This window comes from Rhyacophila brunnea, unplaced genomic scaffold (assembly GCF_057557595.1).
Source record: "Rhyacophila brunnea isolate RB1 unplaced genomic scaffold, BYU_Rbru_1.0 scaffold_5, whole genome shotgun sequence".
NCBI lineage: Eukaryota > Metazoa > Arthropoda > Insecta > Trichoptera > Rhyacophilidae > Rhyacophila > Rhyacophila brunnea.
In genome coordinates, this window is record NW_028233170.1 from 2,173,304 (window position 1) to 2,197,402 (window position 24,099).

Genomic DNA, 24,099 nt, shown 5'->3' on the forward strand with positions numbered 1-24,099 from the left:
GACTTCTGCCGGCTTTCACAATTGCTTGTATGAGGTTTACATTGCATTTACGAATGTCTTCTCTTATCTTCCTTCGGAGGGTTTGCAAAGTGATGAAAACTCCATATCGTTTTGTGCCTGTCTATCGCTCTTCGTTTTCCTTCTCTGCTCCATAAGATTCAATGTTGCCTTGGAAAGCTTGGTGGGAGGTGTAACTTCCGAGCTTTTTACGCCTGTTTTTTCTGCACTCACATTGCACAGTCTAATCTCTTTGGGGCGTACTACCTATACCTGTTTTATAATATCGTACATACTTAGTACGCGGACCAAAATTATAGTACACATTGTAATTATAGTGCGGTTGGCAACACTCAAAGACGTTGCACGGTGTCTAATCTCTTTGGCAACACTGGTATAAAGCCTCCAAAATTATAGTATTTGGGGAATAAATATAGTACGCGTTGTCATCTGTTGAAAATGTATAGGTTTTTTGTTTCTCAGAAAATATCGGAGAATCAGTGAAACTCCGAGACCCCTTTTTATTTAGGTAGGTACTCTTTCCGCCCACACTGGAAACTGATAGTAGAGTTGAATTTTGAATTTGTTCCGCCAACATGATGCGCATGCGCAAAAAGTCACTGCATTACTCTATCTAATAGGATAACGCACATCTTTCAAAATATGACCAATCAGGTGACGACTCTTTTGTTATTGTACTTTGAAGAGACATTTCATACGTCACAACACACACTCATGTTATGAAGCATATATTAAAACTTTATAAATAATGATCATTGATGAATTATATTAATTTAGTGGAGATCATAGAATAATATACTATGTGGTGATATTTCGTGCAGTGTGCTTCTCTGGATTACTTATTAAATTGAAAAAGGAGACTATCTAGTAAGTTTTTCTTATTTTTAGCAAACGTGTTTATTCATAAATTCTACACAGATTTCATTGGCATTGTTTGAGATCAGCTCGTTTCTTTTGTTTATCGACAATTAATTTGAATTTTGTGTATATTTTGCAAATCTTTATTAATTATTATACGCTGCTTCAGAATCTTGCAATGGTATTTAACTTTAATTGTACATTAGACTAACTATAATAAACAGTGCTCGAAATGGAAAAGCTTACGAACCCGAGCACTCGACAGTTTTCTGAAGATATTTTTGGGTCTTTTTACTGGTTCTCCGCCACCGTTCGCTGTCATCCGTCAGCAGTGATGCCAACCGTACTATAATTATAGTACAATACTATAATTTTAATGCCGCGGAAAATGTTAAATACTATAATTTTACGCCAAATATACCAAAATACTATAATATTTTAAAGGATTCAAAACGAAAAATGTTCCTGCACTATATATTTTTCAGAAATACTATAATTCTTACGCCTTTGTACTATAATCAGCATAGAAAAAGATGGCAACACTGTCCGTTAGTGAGCGCAGTGTTGCCAACTGAACTATAATTATAGTACATCTTGGTACGCGTACTATTCGAAAAGTTACATTTTCGTCCGCGTACTATTACAAAAGTATAGTACGTCAAAAATACCACAATTTTGAAAAAATTTATTAAATGAATTCGCCAGTTTGGTTAGGGGTTCATATCGAGGGTATACTGACAGAACGTATTATTTAAGTTTTTGCTGTTTTTCTGTTTTAAATGCCAAAATGTATACGATTTTACGCTCTACGTCCTGGTAAAACGCACAAAGGCATAGGATATAATGGTGAAAAAATAGAAACATTATTAAATCATATTGTTATTTTTTTATTCTGATAGAAAGCATGATAATGACCTAATGCGTTCTGCGTATATAAAATATAGGACTTGTAACATGTATATTGTGTTTGCCATAAAGGTTAGTCTTTATAATGTAGAAAAAATGTTTTTAAATCATAAAAAAATCTATGTGGGAGAACGCTTTGAAAAAGAAATTAAAGTCCTTTTTGCGATTATCTCAGAACTTGTTTTAATGAGTTAATGCTTTCTGTCAGTATATCCTCGATATGTTGCGATGTTTAAAGTTCCGTAAAATGTTCGTACTTCAATCACAGCAAATCGTAATAACGTGAAGCGAGGGACGTACTTAGTAAGTATAATCTAGGTGTATAATATAAATAATATAAGATCTCAGTGTGCGATATTAATCTATGGACGTGGTTTTGTGTTGTATACCTACTCTAAAAAACTAACGTGACAGTTAAGGTGGATGCTTATACTATTAGAGGCGAAAAGAGGCACCTAACGGAAAAATACGAAGCTTGCAATTTCAGATTTTTTTTGATAATCTACAATTTCAACTGTAGTAATTAATAAATATGTATCTGAAAACACTAAAAAGATTTTTAATTTTTTTTTAAATTTAAAGATAAACTGGCAATTGTAAAAAAATGTAATAAAATGTGAATTCTTTGCAGGGTCAAATCTTATTATTACATTATATTTTATGGCCATATTTATTATTAAAATTTAGTTTATTAAGTTTTAGATTTTATGTGGTGTAGATTTTTGACTAATTCATCGTTTTAATATTTTTTATATATATTTTAAAAAACAACGATTTAAAAAAAAAATATAAATGTGTATAACTTAAAATCCTTTTTATTTATATCAAATTTTATTTTAGGCATGGTCACAATATTGAAGCTCGAGTTGATATAAATAAAAAGGATTTCAAGTTATACACATTTATATTTTTATAAAAATCGATGTTTTTTAAAATATATATAAAAAATATTAAAACGATGAATTAGTCAAAAATCTACACCACATAAAATCTAAAACTCAATAAACTAAATTTTAATGATAATTATGACCATAAAATATAATGCAATAATAAGATTTGACCCTGCAACGAATTCACATTTTATTGCATTTTTTTACAATTGTAAGTTTATTTTTAAGTTTAAAAAAAATAAAAAAATCTTTTTAATGTTTTCGGATACATATTTATTAAATAATACAGTTGAAATTGTAAATTATCAAAAAAAAAAAATTGCAAGCTTCGTATATTTCCGCTAGGTTCTCTGCTGGCATGCGTCTCCCCCTTAATGACGGCGGCCGGTGTTAGCATTTTTCGGTCGTAAGAGGTGTTATAATAAAGCAGGGCATCGGAATTTCTCGAATTCTTCGTTATGTTTATGTGACAAACAAAAAACTTTCATTTTATACACGTCCTATAATTTTTGCCGAAATACTATAATGGCTTGGACCGCGTACTATAATTCGATGACAAAAAGATAGCTAAAATACAAAATGGCGACTGACAGATTACGATGACGGAGAACCAGTAAAAAGCACCCATATCTAGCTCAGGCGGTCAAATTATTTTTTCCACGAGATGGAGAGATAATTTTACCGATTTCACGAACAGGAACGGCGCTCCGGTACCCTAGATCTTATAGTAAAGCGTCGATGACATTGAGCTATTTTACAATCTGCTTGTTGACGAATTTAAAAGTTGGCGAGTCAGCTAGTGCGATTGTGATGATGATACACAAAACTTTCCACTCGCTCAGAAGCCACAAGCTAGCGACTATTTTGATAGGACGTAGTTCGTTTTTTTACCGGGAGGTCGCCACTATCGCTCTACTGCGCAGACACATATCGGCATGTAGCGTGTAAAGCATAGATAACAGACGTATATATATATATAATATATAGATATATTAGTTTCGTAAGTTCCATCTAAGAAGATGTCCCCTATAATTGGCACCATCTATTGGCGTGACTAGAAGTTTTGAGTATGACAGAACGATAGATCCGAACCCAAAAAAATATTTATAATTATAAAAACGAAATTGTGACAAAAGTTAAGTCGATATTTCAATTCAGATAGGTACAATTTATTGCAATGATAATCATATTGATAAATTATGAATAACAACATAAATTTATGAGGACATAATTATGTAATAATAATAATAGTAACGCACTCCCACCATGGAAATTATTTGTCAGCACTTCCTGTCAGATTGATGACTTCATTAATTATTTCATATAATGTGTTTCATTATAAATTTTCATCGCTTGCTGTTATTCTGCGCAGTCAAACCCCAACGATCGACAACATATTGATGTAGATTCTGAAACAATGGTCGCCATTTATACTTTTGTAAGAATGTGCAAATATAATATAGACATTTTGTACACCCACATGGCTGTGTGGCTTAAGCGGCGGTCTATAGGGTCGAGGGTCCCAGGTCTGGCAAGTACACATATTGTTTTTCAATTTGTGTGTGAGTCAGAGTATGGACCTAATAGCTTGAGCAAGTGGCTGACGTCCATTTCTCGTAAAAATAAAATCTGTTAATACAAACCTCCACTCTGTGGAGGCCCATGTTAGGATCGGACATGGTCAAAAAAAAAAAAAAAGAATATAGGTAGGTACGTAATTTACTCAAACGTAACCTTCTTTATATACCTACCTATTTTTTATGTTTGCGTTGGTAGATTTGCAAACGTGAAAATTACAATAGGTCGCTACCAGGTAGTAGGTACTACTATCATTATTTCGATACCATGACTGCAAAGAATTTTCAAGTGACATACGAGCGTATAATATAAACATAATAATATTATAAAAGTAGACTTACCCATTCATTTACTTTGTCAGCTGCTGAATTGCAACACCTCTTATCAATATTAAATACCGCCGAACATCAATATTACATTATATTATATTTAATTTTATTTGCACCAATATTAACTCGATTGCTTTTGTATTGAAAATATCATGTAGAACTTACATGAGATTTGAAACAATGACATTACATCAGTGACAAGAATAGTCTTGCAGCTCGAGTGTTGATTGGATAAGCCATGGCTGAGCTGTGATTGGTGATTGAACTGACTCTGTGATTGCGACTTTGTATGTGACCGTCCTGCCATCTGTTATCATGACTGAGTATTTCTGATGTATTAGGTGGTCACGTTCGCTGTATGGAAGATATATTCCCCTGGTGTAAAGTAGACCGGCTTTTAACTTTTCTCAGTAGATTGTTTACAATCTGCGTGTTAGCTTGTTCGACGATGACACTGGGCGAGTTTACAAGCAAATTGTAAATTCGCCAACAAGCAGCATGTAAAGTAGCTCAATGTCATCGACCCATGAGGTACCTACGTGGATGCATTCCAAAAGTGCATTGTTGAAATATATAATGCATTGCATTACATATTCTGACCCCGTATACAAAAGCAAGTCTATATTATATGTATAGATAGTTAGTGATCGGGTCTTTTCAATAGAAAGAAAATACGAATACACATGGACATGACTGAAGACAGCAAAGATTATGGAGTGTATCGCTGAGAAGTGTGCAGTTTCTTGTTGGAAAATTCAAAACATAATAATTACAAGATAAAAAGAACTTTTTATATACAACGTTTTAAATTCTGTTGAACCATATAAACTTGACTTGACTAGCTTAAACGATCAAAAAAATTTGTACTTGACATGTCATATTGATTTCCATAGTAAAGCATGTATATATTAATAATTTAGTTGCTAGGCCCCAGATCCCTAACAGCCAATAATGGTGTCGAAATAACTTTTCATACAAAACAGAATTAACTGAAAATGAATTCAATTCTACTTAAAGATGGCTAAAGGTATTTTTTTTTTTTTTTTTTTTGAATTATTAATAACCATGTCCTTGCTTTTTCGTACAAGGTGGTTGTTAGTAATTTTGAACAATCACAAACACCCAGGCTTTGAGAAAAACACATAAATATTGTGTGTCCTGACCGGGAATCGAACCCAGGAACTCTCGGGTGGAAGGCAAGCGCCTTACGCACTGCACCACGAGAGCCGCCCTTTAAAAAAATGCATTGGCAACGTGTTCTGATGATTTATATGATTTTATGATTCTAAAAGTTTCAAATGTCTAGCTAGTCGGGAAGTTAGTTAAAAATCGATTGCTAGATTTGTATCGGACAAAGAACCACCGGACAAATAAGAATACGAGCTAAGAAAAATGTTGTAAAAATGCCGTTTGTGTGGCCAACAATTAATGTGACAGAATATTGCAAATACGTACTACAATACAATTATTGTTTTTATGAATGATTCAGACAATGAAATTATGTGTTTGGATTAAAAACTAAAGTTTCTATTAAAATTGTACCATCTAATTTCTCTATATCTACACATTTCATTATTCATACCTAAAATTTTCTATAATGGTGATACTTCAACTGTTTTTCAGACCATAAAATGTTTCACACAGGTAAGTTTAATAAAATACCACTCAGGAAACGAAAATCTATAACTTTGGAAGGCGAAACGATTTTAAAATTGCCAAGATTGAAATTACCCAAAGACTTTCAGCCAAGAGCCGACCCTTTGTCTTCACTTCCCAAAGAACTGCTGTTTTTAACCGTTCCATCCAAAAAACCATCTACTCTGAGAAAATCTATAACTTTGGAGGACGAAGCGATTATAAAATTGCCAAAATTGAAATTACATAAAGACTTTCCGCCAAGAGCCGACCATTCGTTTTCACTTCCGAAAGAACCGTTGTGTTTAACCGTACCCCCCAAAAAACCATCTACTCTGAGACCAAAGGAGGCACCGAGACGAAGGCACCATGAAAAGGGTTAGTGTTGAATTTATTTTAACATATTATCATTTACTAAAATAAGGTGGACATATTATTGTATTGAATAACACAATAAGTATATGATTTAAGAATGTACTTAACATTCTTCATTTAGCATAATATTATGTACCTATATCAAATGGAACTTGAACCGACATCCTTCGCAATCTAGGTCAGAAGCTTCAACAATAGTTAAGGTAGGTAGATATAGAATTTTGTTAATTATTGTTGAATGGTATATTTGTAAATCTTGTGTATTTTATTGAACAAAAAATAGTTTTATTTAACAAAATAGAATAGCTGGTACTAACTTAGATTCTTAGATAACATCTGGGTCTCTTCAAACTTTCTGCGTGAATAGTATTTTGAGTTAGTGGCTTGATTTATTGGTAAAGCTTTTTTTCCAGATTGCAAAGACTCATTTGGTGCAAATGTTTTTCTATTTTTTTTACAATATGGGATAAAAACAGGGCCTAAGCAAAATGTAGACATTCTGCTATGATAGTGATTTTAGAATTCTCGATTCTTTTCATAAAATGTTAAGTATCAGAATTTAAAAAAATAAGTCCATGATTTGAAAAAATACTATGTACCTAGTAAAAAACACTCTTTTTTTTCTATGATTTTTTCTGATTGTATGTTTTTGAGGTTTTTTAAAATGATGTATTTTCAATATTAATAATCTAGTAATTCTTATATCTTGTATACCTAGTTATATGCAATATCTTCCTATTGGCAAAAATTAGTTGTTGCAAGTCCTTGGATGGGTTTTCTAGCTTGTAAATAAATAAGATGACAAATTATTTCAGTAATGCAGTCATATACGAAATTACTCAAGGCCCGAGAGGAATTCCGAGAGAAACTCTTGAATCTAATTGTCCACGATGAGCTTCCCGAAGAAAAGGGTGAGATTCCTTCGGCTCACGAGAGACAAGTCTTGCGCTATTATTACTATTTGAGACACGGCATCGACACTGTGCATGTTGCACCTTTGGATAAGAAAATTCTGATCAGGTAAGTGGGAAGTGAATTAAACAATAGTTAGTAAGAGAGATCAGTATGTATTAGATGATTTCAAGATAGTTTGAGGAATCCTGTGGAAAGCGTAACATAAGACCATTCTAGAAATCCTGAAGTCATGTGAATACGTGTATTAATTAAGGCGCTAAGTACCAAAAAGTAGTTTTGCTTGTGGCTACAAAATGCTGATTTGTCAAATAAAATTGTATGAAGCAGACATTTTGAAAAATGTAGTTTCACAGTATGAAGCAATCTTGGCAGCTTCTATAATTTTAAAACTTAAATTTATTTTGAAATTCCACAGTACATAGCTTTGAAATTGACATTTCTGGTCACGGTGTAAGTACCACGCAAAGAATCTTATTTTAAGGTCTAAGTACTAACTCATGGATGCTGGTGGGATCTAAGTAACACTGATGACATTTTCAATAGAGATGGGCAAAATATTATCAATTAACAAAATAAGGTTTTTGTTTTGTATTTACCTAGTCCTAATACAATCATTCTGCGTTTTATTTCGGCGATGTGCATATGACCCTAGAGACTATAGAGCAGTGGTTTCCAAACTTTATGTAACTACGCCTCCCTTTAAAAAAAAACTAATCTTGGCGCCTCCCCCCCCTTTATTTAATTAAATAATACAGACACCTTTTTAAATAGTCATCAATGTACTAATACAAAAATGAAAAAAAAATAAACAAGGTTTTACTAAGGACTTATATATTCAATTTCAGACAGGTTTTCAAACAATCTTTTAATATATTTATTATATATATTTATTTAAATTTTAAATAAATTCAACATCTACATATTCAAATAAATATTTGTCACGTCACTTCACTGTATGAAAATATGGCTTCTGGATTTAAGTGAATTGTGTTAAACTTTTTGCGCCTCCCTTAGCAACACCCCGCACCTCCCAGATTGGAAATCGCTGCTATAGAGTAACACGGCTTTTTCTAAGTGTGGAGACAATGTGTTTTTTTAAGGAGTGCAAAGGGACTAGGCTATAATATACTTAATATTCTGAATTTCAAACCAAGAAGAAAAATGTATTTAAAAAAAAAGTTGCTTAATATCGATATTATAACATTTATAACGATGCGCATCACTAGCGCTTTCTTGACAAATTAGCGGATTGATTGTGTGAAACAATTATAAAAATGTACTTACCTCAGAATTTCGAGGTTTTTTGGCGGGAATCACTTTACTATTAATTGTGGAGTACACTTCCTTAATCTTTTTGGCGACGTTTTTTAACAGAACTCGTGAGTGTCAACACACCGTGGTCAGCCATTTTATATGGATAGCCGTTGACCACTGCAGTGGTACTTACATTCTTACAAATAAAACACGCCAATAGACTTACATCGTCGCCAGATTTAAATATTTTATTGTATTTTTTGGCTTGCTTAAGGCACATAGTCAACAGTATTGGCGTTGTTACGTAGAATAGTTTTCTATAAAAATGTCAGTTTTGAAAATTTTGGTATTTAGCACCTTAATTAATACACGTATTCATGTGTTCAAACGTTATGTAATAGGCTTCGTAAGAAAATCGTGACTTGATAAAACAAGAATAGTGTTCAGCAAACTCATTTGAAGTCATTTAATCGTCTGGATCTCAATTACTCATGAAAAGTGGGACATGCCAGTAAATTTTATGCGTTAAACTTTTGCTAGCATGTTTTGGGAAACACTGCAATAGACCGAAGAATAGCTGGGGAATTCTCGCAAGTAGAGGTGAGTATCAGAGTGAACTCTGCAGCTTAATGGGGAGTCCTTGGAGTCAGCAACGAGGAAGGCCCACTGAGAAAATTAGAATCTATTATCATTTTTTATATTCTTTAGATTAACATATGCATTCCATCAGAATTGAGACATAAATTTACTCAAACAAGATTAAAATTCGCATGACAATGACATGAAAAAGATATTCATATCTATATTATAGAGTTCATAATCTGCTCTCCCCTAAATTGAAGAAATGGAACGACATCTTGATAAGAGAAACCGAAGATATGAAAGAAGACTTCATGATGAGTATGAAGAAAGCGGTTGTAGATTTTGTCCTGCGTGACCCAAACACGGTAATAAGAAACATGATTATTATTTGAATAAATATCACCTCAACCATATTGTGTCTGAAGATTTGTATGTATTCAGTTGGCTGTATTACAGTTCACCGTGAGATGTTGTATCGGGAATAGATGCCATATAATATTGAGATCAAATTCATGTCTAAATAAAACAAAATAGAAAGAAAATGGGAAAGATAGAAGAAAATTGTTAGGTAAGTAAGTTAGAAATACAATCATAATATTGTATAATTTATATAAAATACTGGTAGGTACTCGTAAGTATCAAGTTATTATCAGATATTTGATACCAATCAATATATCAAATTAATATTCTTATTGAATTTAATAAAATTGAAACATTACTATCTACAATGCTCCACGATCAACGCATATTTTTTTTCTCAATGATATACGGCTATCTCTTTCACGTCGTAAGACAGTTCACGGTGAACTGTGTTACGGCGAAATATTATATGTACAATTGACATGTAACCCAATAATATAGATGAGTGGTAGGCATACATTGGACTAGCAATATGGGCTCAATATTTTACATGAAACGTATTATTATATTTTTTGATCTTGTCAATGTTTTTGGAGTAATGGGTGTCTTTATTTTACTTGATTCTACCCCTTGGATAAGGGTTAAGTTGTTAAGTAAATGTCTTCCAATGAACCCTAATCAAAAAGATTGCTGAAGTACCTTTAAGTCGTCTCTCACATCTTAACTTGCCTCGTATGTTGCACAGCCATAAATCAAACCTTCCGAGAAGCCCGATCCAGTGTTGCCTAGCGACAGTCGTGCGTAGCCTTCGAAACGTATAGACATTTGAATGTGGCGATCGGCGAGCCGGTATAGGAATGACCAATTCATAGGTGTTTGTATGTAACATAGCGTCTTCGACTCAGCGCCCGAGAAGCAGCAACTTGTCGATTGTCGACGACGTCACATCGATGAATTGTAGGCGAGACGAGTTTTGATGTGATAGCCGGCTAAACTGTAGGATCTCCCTATATAAAATTTGCTAGAAACTAATGTGGTGAAAAAAATAAAAATATACTTGTATGTCGTGTAGGTACCAATACTATCTGCAATTTATATTATATGACTTACAAAGTTTAGTGTGCACTATTTATGTCAAATCTCCACCTCCACCCTTCACCACCGGACTGTAATATGGTTATAGTAGGCAATTCCTAATAATTCTGTCTATATATATCAAATTTTTAGAAAGAATCATTGGAGGAGAATGTGACTAGCGAGCGATTGGAATTGAATGATCGCGACGCGTCATGGCTGAGTCGGGTACAGACTGCAAAACATTTCCTCAAGAGAAACTTGCACAGCATAAATCCTTGCATAGCGCAAGTCTTGGACATTTGGTGGAAACAGTTCAAGTAACAATAAGAAAAATAATAAATAAAAATATCTTATTGTGTGTAGAGATGATGATGGATGTAGTCTTTGTTGACAAGTATTCCACATTAATTTTAAGGTTTGGGTAAGGGCAGGGTGATGTTGAAACAATGATTTGAATTTTAGTTATTTCACGTTATGGTGGCACTGGACAATTTAATGATAAAATGTTAGGACGTATTTGATTCTACCACAGATGATTAAGATAGAAATGTGAAAGCCAGTCACCGTAGACCAAGACTTTGAAGTAGGTTTTTGGTTTATGACTTAATGACGGTCAGGCCATAAAACGCAAGAAATACAAAGCCCACTGAGTGCTCTAAAATATTACCAATATTGAATGTGTGTTTCGTTTATGTGGCAAACTTTAATACATTATGATATTAGACTAATATTGAAAATATCATATTCTCCAACACGTGTTTAAGTTTATCCCATATTTATTCACACTCGAGAATTATACCTTCTTACAGCAACACCGAGAAGGTAATTTTCCTTATTTTTGTGTTTCTTGATTTCTACACGGTGTTAAAATATTACTTTGAGACTGTAATGCTGCATTTTCATGTGGCAATTTTTGGTGTTGAAAAAGAAATTGAAAGGAATGTTCTCACAATATATCAATTTGAAATGAGACAAGATGGCGTCAGGTAAATATGATAGTTTGTCAATGTCATTTCGTCTGACTACTTTAAAACTTTTTTGGATGACGACGCTATACTTAATTCAGAAATTGTTGTGCACGATAATCAACTATGTAATCGCATGTAATTCGAATCCGGTTTGACGTGCCGATGTGAGTTATTACCACTTTGGTTACCGTAGGCAAAGGCTCGAATGACGATTCACTGTTGAATCGACTACAAGTAGAAAGGACTTCAACTTCGTTCAATTCAACTTGCAAGTTAATCAACATGGTTGAAATATAGTTCCCACTCATCGATTGATTTCATTCAAGAGATAGTTGAACGAAATTCAACACATTCAACACACAGTTGAGCGGATTTATATGCAACAAAAAACATGATTATATGCATGCACATATGCACTTAAAATCATTAAAAGATGCACTAAAACCGAAGAAATATGCAGTTAAAAATTGACATTTTTTTTGGAAAAAATAACCACTTCGCCCAATATTACTGATAAAAATCGAATAACAAATTAATAATCGTAATCAAATTAATACAATAACAAAAAAAAACACAAATAATCAATATAAAGTTAAGTACATATAATTGAATATGAAATGCAATATAAACTAAACACAACTTTAAAAAACAAAAATGACACACTTAACTAGAACCTATTCCTAATTATTACTATTTGCTGTTTTTTTGTCCGAAAAAATATTTTATAATATTTAATATTTAAAATATTTTTTTCAATATTGTGCTCTCAGATTAAATTTTTCCGCATATTTTATTATAGTATTTTATTTATATGCGGAAAACGATCTCAATGTCCACAGAGGTGGATAGAGGACAAAATTTGAATAAAGGTGCCTGATTTGACTTCACTTTTTCTGATAAATCTGCAGCTCGGAGATGCCATTGAAAAATGCAAATGCATCTATACTATCTACCTAATTTTGTTATATTTAGATGAAATAATTAAAAAAAAAACTGAAATTATAAACGCTAAACTCCTAAAATAGGCATTTATTTATGAAATATGCGCTATTGTCTCAAATATGCTCTAACGTCTTAAATATGCATATAAATGCACAATAAAATTTTATTTTTGAATTTTGCGTCTTTCAAAACGAATTTCTTTGCAACTTTCAAAGGTGTGCATACACCCTAACAAAACATGCACTAGCATATAAATCCGGTCCCTAAATATGACCATACGCCCTGTTTTGTATCTCGTTATCTCTAAGCACAGCTTCGGGGCGCCGAAATATCCCATTTTCAGAAAGAGAGCAACCCACGTAGGGATTGCAATACCGAATGAAAATGTCAATACCGGTTTTCGGGTATTTCTTATTGAATACCAGTATCAATACGGTATTTCTTAAACATTAAAAAAACAGAAGTAGGTGCTTATCAATAAATATAGCTGTTAAAATCTTTTTAAAATATTATTTTTTAGCAAAAACTTCCAGACCTACATTTATTATGTTGACATTAAAAAATATGTATTGATCATAATTGTAGAACTAGTGATTTTTTACAAATAATTTGAATATATTGATAATTTTAACTAAAGCCCTCAAAAGTTCATCAAGTGCAAATAAGTCCGGCTGCAGGAAAAGCTTCTTAAATTCAACGCTTGTAGTCATCAATAATTATAGAATAATTGAAGATTTTGGTCACGGATGTTTTCTATTTCGAAATAATATTATGATAATTCATCACGATAGTTACTTATATAAATATATTTGATGAAATTTGTCTTATTATTTTTTCAACTCTGTTGGATTCACTCAATATATTTGCATTTTAGCAGCACATAACTTATAATTCATTTTCAAAGACGTGAAAAAGAGGGTGCTTTCTTAATACCGAAAATTCCGGTATTTTGGATTTTTAAAACCGGTATTGATAAATAACCAAGAAACAGAAGTATTTGACGAGTATTCACATATTTATAACTACATCACACCGCAAAAAGTAACAGAATGGAACACTGGGAATGTTTCAACTGAAAATCGTTGGGTGGAATTGTTCAAACACTTTCACACCAATAATTTGAATTTGAATTCTACCCGGCACTAATGTACCAGGATAAAAGTCTCTTTTCTTATGAATAAGTTGTGGACGATCGAAAAAACACAGTTGTAAGTCGCAGTTCTTAAAGCAATGTTAATTACCAAAGTACATAGATTTTAAGAAGTCCTGCCAAGAATTTCATTCTTATTTGAAATCAAAATCAAATAAGTACAGTAGACGCTCGGTAATCCGGCACCCATATTTTTTCACCTATGCCGGATTGTCGGAAATGCCGGATTATTGGATTTCTATAGGAAATAATTCTATCACAGATTTTGTCAGGCACCGAACTGCCGAGCGAACGGCTCTCCGCTCTGTACGTATGTACTGTAAATATGTTGTTGAATACACATAATATTACCTAAAAATTAGTAGAGGTTTTGAGGAAAATATTAATGGTCACATTAGGCATATGTGAAGCATATTATCTATTACCTGTCAATCAAGCTAGTTTTCTATTTAATTATTTTATATACTGCCATCTCATGGATCAGATTCGAACCATGTACATGGTGACATGTTATTCATTTATATATTTTTGGGTGGTGATACAATAAAATTGTGAGAAATATTATAATGTTTATCTTTCTTGTAGCGATTTGAGATTGGTAAGCATGCAGGATATGGTCAAAGCGAAGGAGGCGTATGCAGTAACAGACTTTCAATTTATTTGCAAGCATCATATTGGAAGTGCCATTACGGTTTTGAATAATCAATGGCTGCCGACCATTCAAAATATTTTTCTGCAGGTAGTAAAGATACTTTTTTATTTATCAATATTTTTAGTAGTCTATTCTTAAGAGGACGCTCTACAGAATCGGCCTTGAGAATTGAAAATATGATTTTTTTACATGTGGTCCATAATAACTGGTCTACTAGTTAATATAAAAAGGTTGCTGCCAATGTTTGTCTCAATAAACTCCCTACAAGTGAAGCTTGTGAAGTGAAGCTATGGGGTGACCAAAAAATAGTACTTTCTAATAAAATTTATTTTCTAATAAATTTACTAATAACATTTAATGTTACTAAATTCAATATGTTTATCAGTTCTTTGGTGGGAAGTATTGCAACTGATATGATGGATATGATAACTTTTTTGATTATGTGTTGGCCACGATATAAACTTAATAATATATTAATAACTTTTTAACCTGAAATTGTCCGACAACTAAACATACGAAGGATGTTGACATACATATCAACCTACATTTTTATTTCATGTGCTATCCAAAAAACATTACTAATGAATAGTGCTTATTTGTAATGTTTAGGACCTACATATTAAAAATAATAGGTATTGTTTAATTCTAATGCATATTTTTTAAAACGTAGAATTTACTGTCTGCCTATAAAAAGAAAGTGACTTTTTATTGCCTGCGCAACTTCACTTTTATACTAGTGAAAGAAGTGGTAGGTAAAGCCAATGGGCGAAATTATATATTATATTAAGAGTGCCTAAAAATAATTATTAACATACAGTCACTAGACACATTATTTTTTTATTAATCCATCGGACTGGCGGGCATATAAAAAATGACTATAAAAAATGACTGTCACTAGAAAAAGTGTCTGACAGGGCTGCCGACGCAATTAATTATATTGTACTTTTTAAATTTAATTTATAATATATTTTATTTAAGTTTTGTGCATCTAATGCCGGGTCCACACTGGCGCAAAACAATGTCGCGCGACAACCTCGATAAATTTTACGATAATTATCATAATGGCTTAAAAAATTTTACGATAATTATCATACTTATCGTAAAATTTAACGAGGTTGCCGGCAACATGTTGCCAATTTGGACCCGGCATAATATCCACTGTGGTTCACGTAGTGGCATGTACCTGTTTTTCTGGGGTCAACTAATTCAAAAAGTAAACACCCATAATAGAATTTTTCCAGTTTTGGTTGCATTATATTCCAACTCATTTCCGATATTATTAATGGAAATTTCTCGGTGTACATAGTAAACAAACCTACGAATAAAAAAAGACAGTAAGGAACACAGTGATTCATCGCAGTAAAAACTGGCAACCAAAATGGATTATATAATATATTCCATCGTATTATTTTCTCGAAATCATAAAGATACTATAATAGTATTTGAGTATCAACCTATGTTCAATTTGAATTGGGTTATAATAATAATATACCCGTAGATATATCAATAGTATGTTTGCCACGATATCCACCCAAGTTATCAGTATGTACTTGCACAGGTTTGATTAAAAACTATGATGAAATTAACATTTTACAAATATTATATTATTTTGACAGCCCTGTTTTCTGATCAGCGGGTGCAGGTGGTGTTTATCAAATAATAATGTAAGATTGTCCACAATAATAATAATGTAGAAGGTCGACAATAGTAATAATACTAATAATAATGTTTTTTTTTTTAATAAAATCTCCGATGGATGATTAGTGATTTTTGCCAAAAGATCTATTTAAATTAACGTGCCTACGACGCCGAGGTCGATTTCATACTAAATTATATTTGAATACGGAGCTCTTCAGCCGCCCCTTAAGCCTACCTATACACGAACCATGAAATGATTAGTAAATTACCAGTGATTAAAATGTACGGTCATCGATGACGATGATTGATGATGACGTGTGTCAATCTGAAGTTGATAATTCAATAAAGAACCGATTTTGGAGAGCAGAAGAAAAAATGGAAATCAAAAAACTCTGTGCATTATTAATAATTAAATAAACTATCTCAGCTTTGGTCCCGCTTGTTTTTATGTTTGAATGCAATTTCAAATAATCTTTCTTTTGGTCTTGTGAATATATTTTAGGGTAGCAAAAAGAAGCTAATTCCGAGCACAAATCAACCGAAGAAAATGAAAAGGTTCTACGATTGTCTCTCTTGTATAATGACATATAATCTGCAAACGTTGTGCTTAAAATCCATTGAAGAATACACTAATTACATTCTGGATATTGGGGTAAATATAAATCTAGCTATTTTTACCTACACTAACCTTGGTCGCTACACTGTCCTCATAAAATAAATAGCTCTAACCGTATCTTTGTTAAAATGGAGTTAAGATTGGTACATTTTGTGTTTTATTTGCTTGTGAGGGTCATGGTGTTGTGGATGAGGATATCGAGATTTGGTGGTTGCTTTGATGGATGGATTAGCGAGTTTTATTTGCTGCGTAAACGGTCTGTACAAGAGAATGTTACAATATTTATGTTACAATACTTATGATACTGTTCTGAGGTCCGAATCTCGGTAGAATGAGATGTTCTGCGGAACGATACAGAGACTGAGATACTAACATACTGGGAACTTATATTCGAGTGACATGTCCAATGAATTATGGTCCGCTATTTATTGACGTAGGTACTCACAATCAAAATAATATCTTGTAAAGAATATTTATCATTCATCAGATATAGTGTCATCGGATATAGCTGATTATGTGGAAAAATGGATATCGCGGAAATAATAATTGCTGTAAGCTATTTACTGCGGTTGTCATAATTGGACACTGCGGAAAATGGATGTTAAAGAATTTGTAATTGCGGTAATGTATTTAATATCGCCAATCAATATGCTAACACGGATTAAGTTGTATATCCCCATATGCTTTTATGATGAATACTGCTGACCTCAAAATAATAGGCAGATTTGCCACAGTCTATCGCCTGTTTATCAAGCCAAGAATAGTGCAAATTGTTAAGGTAGTTAAGCTAAGCTTAAGATGGTCAGGTCGTATCGTAAGGATGGAAGAAAAACAGTGCAATGCGAAAATTCAAACTGTATAACTCTGATTATGTAGATAATGCATTGTTGAATTAATTCTGTATTTGTTTTTTTAGGGAATTAATCAAGGGTTTTTTATAAACGTGGTATTCAGAAATGAGACGATTGCGTTTGAGCCCCCTTTCCAACATGTCCGAGAAGTTTTATTGCTCACCTATGCATCATTGATAGAAGCTTGCAAGTCTATCCCGAGATTGGAAACTTTACTATATCAGGATTACTCTGGTGACATAGTCTGCTTAAAGGTATCTCTTACAAAAAGTTGACTATTATTTCATAATATATCATAAATATGAAAGTGATGCTGAAAAAGGTTAAATTAGATTCAAGGTGTTTCGCATTATACATTCATTAAATTTGTATCAAATAACGCATTTTTGTGCTCTGGGAATTTTTAGCCTGAGGTACACAGAAATAAAAACACGTGAGCCGGCCAAATTTCAGGAAGGCAGGCCGCAGGTTCTTGCAATAATCCGCTGTCAGCTAATACAAAATTATGTGAGAAGAGGGTTGTTTTACACACTGTAATTATTGAGTCTGAACTGTCGATTGATACTCTCGTAGTGCAGTGGCCTTTCATCCGGGTTCGATTCTCGGTGAGGACACAATATATTTATGTGATTTTCTCAAAGGCTGATTGTTTGTGATTGTTTCACTTTTATTACTAAATATATTACTGTTAAACTACATTGGGCACTGTCATTGGGCCTCTAAGCCTGAGAATACATTATATGTATGTATACATATATATATATTCTTTAATGTATCTTTAAACCTGGGGCATTTGGATTTGGCCTGTAGCCGAAGACCTTTCCCAGTTAAAATCTGATAGACTGCTTGAAGATTGTAAACGCAAATGTATTTATCTTTAGTAAATACTGTTACCGCTATTATAATTCTTGGTTATTGAAACCGCTCTACGCCACATCATGATAAGAAACAGACGTTGGCTCAGGGTCCCGTCCTATAGACGTTTCACAACATAATATAATACAGCATATCGTCTCTGTTCTGGCAGAACACACTAACTGGAGAATACTAGTTTTGAGTAATTTGACTTTGAAGTTGTTAAAATGTTTGAAATGGTCTATTAAAAGGATGACTTTAAAATAAAGACTGTTTATTTATTAAGAAGGTTTCCAGACGGTAAAGTTTGAAATAAGGAACATTTTGGTATAACTAACTCAATATGTCATTTTTTCGAATTAGTGTCTTATGCCAGAACAGTGACGATAATATAATTTAATACATAAATATGTATACAGCATAGTAATTTTTCTATGGCTACCAATTCAATTACACTAAAAACGTTTTGAAAATGTCATCTTTTAATACAGATAAGATATATGAATCTCTTTAGTTTAAGTCCAAACTATTTGGTAATAATATGCAAAATACTATTTTTAATTACCGATTGTTTTTTTATTTAGCCTGTCATCGATATGGAATACATCGAAGACTGTAAACAGAAGGTCCACGATATGTTGGAAGACCAGAGAATTGGACCCGAATTGAGAATTCAAGATTTTGATGACTACATTTCTCTTATAAATGGAGAGGTAACTCTTGATTGATTGATGAGCTGATATTTTCATTAGTTAGGTACTTTATTTAGTATCTGAAGATACTAGATCACAGGTTCTCAAACTTGTTTCGACCACCGCCCACTTTAAGATTTAAAAAAAATCTAGTGCCCCCCATATTTTATTACTTACGTTGCGATATTTTAAGAACAGTTATTGCAAATATAATTTTTAAATATGCATTATTATATGGATAGGATAGATAAGGTGTGACCCATACCCTATTTCTGAGATCAAAGAATGTTTCAATGAGAGGAAATAAAACTCATACTTAATCATATTTAGAAGTATTTTTATTAACATTAAAATAAGGCTTTGAATTTAAAACTTATCTAGTGTGAAGGATGAATCTGATGCATTTCGACGTGCATGCAATCTAACCTAACCTAACCTAACTTAACCTAATCTAACCTTACAAATAATCTAGTATATCGGCTATTTTCAAAATATGTATGCTTTAGCTTCCTGTGAACTGACAAGAACCATGTTTTATTTAGACATGAATTTTATCTCAGTACTAATACGACCCAAATATATATGTATATTTCTGATACAACATTTCACGGTGAAGTGTGATGCGACGAACTGCATACGTTCAAATTTCCGGACACGATATTATACTAAGGAAGAATCAATCACCGTTTGATAAATTACCATTTTATGAGGGTTTACCATTTGTGTTTGCCCTATGTTGAAACCTAGCACACAATATGTATTGATTGAAAAAACATATGTGAATTGACTCAGTCATAGTAACTGAAACCGCAACCCATAGTATGAAAGCAAGCGTTTTAGCCAATGTTTTGGTGATTAGTTTATTGTGGATTTCTTCTATAATTTCAGACAAGGTTGGAAGTTGAACAGTTCTTAAATGCTGATCCTCCGAACTCATTCAAGGAATATTGTGACTTAGCCGTGAAGTTCGTTGACATAACTTCTGAGATACCGATGAAGTTGCAGCAGGTGGTCGTGGTCGGCTTGTATAAAATGCAACGAGGCGATCTGATGACGGCGTTGAAAAATGCAGCAACCACATTCGCAAATCAATTGCTTGGCAGAATGACTGCAGACTATCAGACCATGATTAAAGAGTGAGTGACTTTAATGATTTTTCGTCAAAGAATATTGCCCGGGATTGCGCCGATCATGAAACATGTGATTTGATTTGAGCGATAGTCGGCAGCTTGCACGAGTAATCTTGTCTAGTCGTTTGTTAGTTACTTTAAGAACTTAGACTTAACTTTAGAATTAAAATTATAGTATTGTACTATAATTATAGTAGGGTTGGCATCACTGGTTGTTATTCTAAAAGTTCATAAGGCTCCCTTGAGTTATTCTTTATTGTTCGAGTTAACAGCCAAATTGCAGAATACCTCCGTATATTGGGTCAGTCATATCAGTTTACACCTTGGACATTAAATCGCTTATGTAGGTTGCGTAGTCAAACGAATCTTTTTTTACCTGTGCCTCCGATATCCTCTATTTTTTTCCTGAACTGAAGTAAATTGAACTTCTCATTGCCGAAAATATGGCAGGAGTATGCAGCTCAGCCCGAGAAATCTTCATAGTGCACTAATATAGACACATCTCAAAAGCTTCTAAATAAAGTCCAAACATTGTAAAATAATAAAATCTACATGAGATAGTAAGTTTTCCCAATTTTTTTAAGGTTCGGCGAAGAATATTTAAATATATCCAACATACTCTTAACGGCTCCAGCGAATACGGCTGCCCTGATGGATTTAAAGCTTTACAGCACCGTTGTTGAAGATAAAATTCTAATTGAGATGGAAGGGAGATTAAAATATGTTATGGAGTACATAACGTTTCTTTCCGACTATACCACTTTCACTCCGCTCGAAGTGAAAGCAAATAATAACACGTTTCAATGGTAAGTTGATTGATTTTCTTAGAGCATGTATAAAGTAAACGCATCTCAATGAAGCGCAATTTGTGATTTTGTGAATTGAATCTGAATAAGTTGTAAAATGTAAAGGATATTCATTTGTTAATTGGGGGGTTGAGGATAATATCAATAAATGTGACATGCTATTGAAAAATGGGTCATTTTAATAATTATAATCATGTATATGAGAAAAGATGAAGAGTAGTATTAAATAATTGCCCAAATTCCACAGAATCTAAAACAAAACAGGTTCTAACAGTATGTATGTGCAGTATGTATTAATAAAGGTTTACGTGTTATGTCTCAAGATCAGACATTTCATACAAACAGTGAGCGAGTGTTGTTACAACAGGCCCTTTTTTACGTTATCAATACAGTCGATAGATTAAATCAATTTTATTTCACTGACACTACCTTCCGAATTTTATTACTATGTTGTTATGTTGAGTATGTTGAAAAACTATTTAAAAAAAAAATATAATATTATGTACCCACTTATTAGAAGTTAAACGCAAACTTCAGATAGGGCTCCTTAATGATACAATTATTAACATCTTTTCTACAAAGTTTTCGGCTTTTTCTCCCTTAAATAGTGGTTGCGGTTTGTGTTGAGAGGGCCGGTGCCCGTTGGAGCTGGTTCGGTGTTCACACACTCACGCACTGATAAACGGATGGTTCGTTCGCAATGTCACTCTCATGGTTTCATTTGGATTTTGGGATAAATGATGATGAAAAGTTCGGGATGGATGATAGACGCGACGTTCGCTCAAACCGTGTCAGATTTAGCGCAACAAATGTCGAACAGATGTGTTTTGTATGAATAACTCTGTAGTTAATGACGGCAGCTTTAACAAGCCTAGACGCGTCCGCTGTCTTGAAGTAACTGGCGGCTGTAAACTTAATCACGGTTGACTCATGACCCATGACTGCTGGTCACCTGGTCTTGCGACAATAACTGAGATTTTTGGTAGGTAGGAAAAAAGAAATGAAGGCCACCATAATTGGCCCAACCAAATGGTTTTACTGTGATTCATAATGATTTCGAGCTATGTGCATAAATTCTTTGTGGAATAACACCCAACTTGGGTAAGTTGTAGTTCAAATTACCGATTGCATAACTAATAGTTCTTATAATATTATTTTTTTAATATCTGACTTATTTAATTATTTCAGGTACGGTCGTATGCCCAGCGTATTAGAGGAGTGTCGACAGATCTGTCAAGAGAAAACTATCGAGTACCAAGATGCGTTGAAGGTCCGAATAAGTAAATTTATCGGTGACCTCTCTATGATGGCCAAGCAAGTGGAAGAGCTTCAATATTGGGGCGATCTGGAACAGCTGTATAAATATGTCACCAGGGCCTGCCGCATGAACGAGAAGTCAGTTCAAGTACAATTGATAGCTCTAATTGCTAAAATGTAGCATGCACAGATCATCATCGGGTCCATCCGATAATTTTCTCCGACTGTCCTTATCCAAAGTGGCTGGTTTCTAATTCGGTATCCCTTGTCTGCTTTCTTTGCCTGCGCCGTAATGGATGGCATGACATTACTATAGTTACCAGATCGTCGTAATTCATATGATGCACATAACCTAACCAGATCTTGATTAATTGATCCACTTAACACGTTTAGCGCTGACAACGTGCCTGTCGCATGGACATTAGATGGTCATTAGATACGATTAGCATGTTATTTAGATGAGGTAATTAAATGCTCAGCAGTGAATGTAGTATTTTATCTTCTCTATTATTTATTTTTTTACAGAAGCTGGACTTTGGATAATATCTCAATACACCGAAGTAGTATTTGTTCACTGATATGCTTCTCCTATTAATTTCTTGTATGTTATCATTGTGACGGTTTAGGAGAGAATTAAGTGAAATGAAAATATTGACTTCACTACAAATATTTAGTATACAATTTAGCCATGGTTTTCAGCAGCATCACAAAGATTTGTAAATATTTTGTATCGTAGGGCCATTTGTTTGGCTCAGGTTTCATCCTTATCTTTTCCTCATCATCACCCTGATGACTGAGGATTGTGATCACTTCAGAATAGGTACTGTGGTCAACCTTGCTAGATGCCTGGTTTACCAATGGATTCTTTCACTCGGTCACTCCATCCTTATATCCAAATCAAAATTATTCAACAAAACGAGTATGAGTAGAACAAAGCCTTCTTTACCTTCTGCCTTTTTGAAATTCAACCTTTTAACCATGCGACTCGTTCATCCTGTACTGTAGCCATTGTGTGAACACTGTCTTCAACATGGCAAGATGCGACACAATAATATGTTCGTCTTAATTGAATCCAATATTATTTTGTTCTTGGCCATAGTAATAAATTGTTCATATATATTTTTCTTTTAGGTTAAGTGTCGCCTTGACGAAAATCGATCAATTCAACGAGGAGGAGGCGTCATTCGAGTGGGAGCTATCACAATACCCTCTACGAAAACAAATCAGTGACAAGCTTATGCCGTACAAGAAACTGTACGATAGCGCAGACGAGTACATAAAGAAAAACCACGATTGGATGACTTCAAAGGTATGCAAATAATAAAATTTACTTTTTTGTTTTATTTTTTGAATTTTTTTATTGTACCACTCTTATCTGTGCTCCGTAGGTGGGGTCGTTTGAACCGGATAGTATTGAAACTGACGTCAATTACTATTATAAAACAGTTTTCAAGCTGGAGAAAACATTCGCGGACACGCCGGCTGCCCATCAGCTTGCAAACGATGTCAGGTACTTCTTACAGATTACTTATTATTGGAATATTTTTTGATATGCCATAACTTTGGAGATGGTCACTGTTGAAATTTTAATTAAAGTTAGAAATGGAAGTCGGACATGAAAATTAAAAAGAACATTTTTCCATATGAATCATTTTTGGCCTTAGTAGCTAGACAAAAAATACTCAGAAATAGTTGGCCAGAGAATTTCAGCTAATTCCGAGAATTCTCGCATGCAGTAACAGAGTGTTTTACTGACTATTGTATT

General features: G+C 33.4%; 1 protein-coding gene across 1 annotated transcript in view; it reads left to right on the forward strand.

The window, feature by feature from the left end:
• The first annotated feature begins 6,210 nt into the window (after positions 1-6,210).
• LOC147065890 (dynein axonemal heavy chain 7-like) overlaps positions 6,211-24,099 on the forward strand; it is a 119,110-nt gene continuing 101,221 nt past the window's right edge. Inside the window, exons 1-14 of the mRNA XM_085955678.1 lie at positions 6,211-6,223; positions 6,317-6,592; positions 7,405-7,609; positions 9,570-9,705; positions 10,928-11,094; positions 14,423-14,576; positions 16,630-16,779; positions 17,660-17,848; positions 19,034-19,162; positions 20,030-20,277; positions 20,856-21,077; positions 22,266-22,472; positions 23,466-23,643; positions 23,723-23,844. Coding sequence (XP_085811804.1) covers positions 6,211-6,223; positions 6,317-6,592; positions 7,405-7,609; positions 9,570-9,705; positions 10,928-11,094; positions 14,423-14,576; positions 16,630-16,779; positions 17,660-17,848; positions 19,034-19,162; positions 20,030-20,277; positions 20,856-21,077; positions 22,266-22,472; positions 23,466-23,643; positions 23,723-23,844 — 2,396 coding nt within the window. The remainder of the gene's footprint in view (positions 6,224-6,316; positions 6,593-7,404; positions 7,610-9,569; positions 9,706-10,927; positions 11,095-14,422; positions 14,577-16,629; positions 16,780-17,659; positions 17,849-19,033; positions 19,163-20,029; positions 20,278-20,855; positions 21,078-22,265; positions 22,473-23,465; positions 23,644-23,722; positions 23,845-24,099) is intronic.